The sequence below is a fragment of the Etheostoma spectabile genome, chromosome 19 (genome assembly GCF_008692095.1).
Source record: "Etheostoma spectabile isolate EspeVRDwgs_2016 chromosome 19, UIUC_Espe_1.0, whole genome shotgun sequence".
Lineage (NCBI taxonomy): Eukaryota > Metazoa > Chordata > Actinopteri > Perciformes > Percidae > Etheostoma > Etheostoma spectabile.
The window spans coordinates 10,424,108-10,427,038 of NC_045751.1; the positions used below are offsets into that span (position 1 = coordinate 10,424,108).

General features: G+C 41.0%; 1 protein-coding gene across 1 annotated transcript in view; it reads left to right on the plus strand.

Moving 5' to 3' along the window:
- The window catches only part of znf638 (zinc finger protein 638), a 10,187-nt gene that overhangs the window by 392 nt on the left and 6,864 nt on the right, over positions 1 to 2,931 (plus strand). The window contains exons 2-5 of the mRNA XM_032499408.1: positions 1,392 to 1,453; positions 1,544 to 1,582; positions 1,730 to 1,924; positions 2,149 to 2,609. Coding sequence (XP_032355299.1) covers positions 1,392 to 1,453; positions 1,544 to 1,582; positions 1,730 to 1,924; positions 2,149 to 2,609 — 757 coding nt within the window. The remainder of the gene's footprint in view (positions 1 to 1,391; positions 1,454 to 1,543; positions 1,583 to 1,729; positions 1,925 to 2,148; positions 2,610 to 2,931) is intronic.

Sequence of the window (2,931 nt, forward strand, 5' to 3'; positions counted from 1 at the left end):
TTAATTGTTGGTTAGTTATTTCAACATCTAAAATGATAAGGGATGTCCCGATCGCAGCTTTGGATCGGAGCCGATTTCGGCATTTTTTTAACTGATCGGGGATCGGCGTTCACCCCGTTTACTTTACTCCGGTCATGTTCATCAGCGTGTAGTGATCACAACCTTTGGTCACACATGCCCTGCGCCACAGATGCTCTGCCAGATTGCCTGGGTGCCAGCTTTCAAACCAAGATAATGATTGATTCTTGGATGTAAATCGATGTAAATTTGATTCTTTGAAGTAAAATAGTTGATCTAATTTTAATGTGCTCCAAACTAAATATTTTTTACCAAAACGTTTAAGGAGGCTATTTATTGTTGTATTTATTGTAGTTCAAGGTTTCAATGTCTGGTTTTCTGATTTTGATTTGATTGACTTAAAACCGATGACGTCTATAACACCCATTGCTAGGTTTACAGTGACATTAACATTTATCAAATATGCATAATTTATTAAATTTGAAATGTGACCAACTTCTGAGATGGATGTTGAACACAGTGTGTAACCAAGGGCTTCGAAGACGTGACGAGGAAGATTTTGCAAATCTGAAGAACTATTGTATCTGAAAATGATAGACGGCTCTGCTATTTTGGCTTTTGTCCCACTGTCCAGCACATAATTTTTTTTTTTTTTTTTTTAACTTTTTTGTTCTGTTGGATAATGTCTTAGCCAGAGTGGCTAAGTTTTATCTATACCAGTATCTGCATTTTTTTTATACTTTCCCTCTGTAATAACAATAATTTCAGTTGTAAAAATTCCAAACCTATTTATTTACATAGAGCATTGTTGTTGTCAACAGCACTGCTAAAGCTTTCAGCACGTCATTAATATTGCAGCAAATATGAAGTTTTGAAAACTATAACCACACTTTCTTTAAAGATGAAAAAAACACTTTATTGGCTTTACCGTGACTCATTGTGACTTAAACGCTGCAGAGACGACGTAGTTTTCTCTAATTCGTGCTCACGCGTACAGCTCAAGTACCGAAATTTGGCACAGTTTGATTTAAGGTCAGTCGGTTGGTACCCAAAAAAGTACAGAGTTCGATGCCCAACCAAAGTCTCAGCACTTATTTTCTGTCGGATCACTGCTGTTGGCTAAGGATTTAAAGAAACCAGATCTTTTGTAAAGATTTTTTAGACTCTCTTGGATATCCGTACAAATTGTGACTTATACACAAAAGCAGATACGTGGAATTTGACACTTGGACTTGAGAGACTAAAGAAAGAATTGTTTCTTTAAGGCTGTAATGTTGAATAAAATATATCTTTTGCCAAACAATCACAAAAATGACGGTTGGGATGATAATGGGGCCTGTCTTATGGTGTTTGTTTGTTGTTCTGAAAACTAGGATCGGATCTCCCATCAGAATACTAGCCTTTACCTTGAGAGCTGCAAACATCTCCAAAAACAGTTAGTATCCTTTCTTTTAAGTTTTCCTGTTTTTTTTAATATGAGTTTTTATTTTATTTTTTATAATCACTGCCTTTTTTTACCCCACAGATACCCAGAGGGGGATGGTGCGATTGAATCCAGGCCCAGGTAAATTTAATTAGCTGGGCAGACACAGTGTTCAAACAAATTGCAATCCCAATAATAATATTGTAACATTTCTTTCAGTCCCCCTCTGATTTTGGCAAAAACAATTCCTTTGTTCATTAGGCTTCTTTTGTCCGTTGCTCTCTTCAGTGCTGCAGGTAAAGATGCCAAACTCTCGCCTTCAGCCTCTATACAGACTTACGAGCAGTGTCACCAGGAAGTCAGGCAAAGAAACCGCTCCCCTCTTCACTCGTCTAGCCCCCATCGCCGCCATGGCTCAGAGGCTAAAAGGGAGAAACGCAGTAGCAGATCAAGCTCGCCGCGAAGCTCCGGATACACTCACGGGTCTGTGATACTTAAATTCTGAGATGTGTAATAACATTTCAACAGACCTGATTGTGAAATAACTAAACGTCTTCCTGCAGAACAAATAAAAATAAGTGCATCAACATCAGCATTTTAGCCTCTTTAGATTGGTCAGGCACCCACAGTGTTATCAAGACTGGCTGGGAAATGTTTGCTATTTTGTTTGATCATCATTGTCATTTCACCTGAACTTTCCCCATCAGGTCCCGGTCTCGTTCCCCATGGTATGAACGCCCTACCTCCTTCCGCTATCGGTCCCGTTCGAGGAGCCCCGAGAGACGGTTTTCACCGGGGAGGAGAGACGAGAAACGGTTCTCACCACGGAGGAGAGACGATAGACGATCAACTCCAAGGAGGAGCTGTGAGAGGCGATCATCGCCAAGGAGTAGCCATAAGAGACGATCATCTTCAAGCAGTAGCCCTGAGAGACGATCTTATCCGAGGACACCATCATCTTCAAGGAGAAGCCGTGAGAGACCATCATCTCCAAGCAGTTGCTCTGAGAGAGGATCATCTCCAAGGAGAAGCCGTGAGAGACGATCATTTCCAAGGAAGCGTCACAAGAGACGTTGGCCACCAACGAGTAGCGATCAGAGACAATCCCCTCAACAGAAGGGCTTGATCAGTGCAGAGAGCCTGGCTGAGAAACTACTGGAATCAACAGGTTAGACATATTTAAGAGCATGTTTAAAGATGTATTTTGTGGATGGAGTCTGAATTGAGGAGAAAATGAAGGCAGTGTGCTTGTATTCTCTCTGAAGAGACTGTCTTCTTGAAGGAGCATTAAAACCCAACCCGGAGGCGTCAAGTGTACCTAAACCTTCAGCATAATGATGTTACGGGCGCCGTCACTCCCCAATGTAAGTCGAGTGCAGATTTGAGTCGTGTATGCGTCACTTTGCGACAAGTATCATACAAGATGCTAACGAGAGACTTCTGTAATGTCCATACAATAAAAAGGGACCTACTTAACAAAGTTTGTTCAC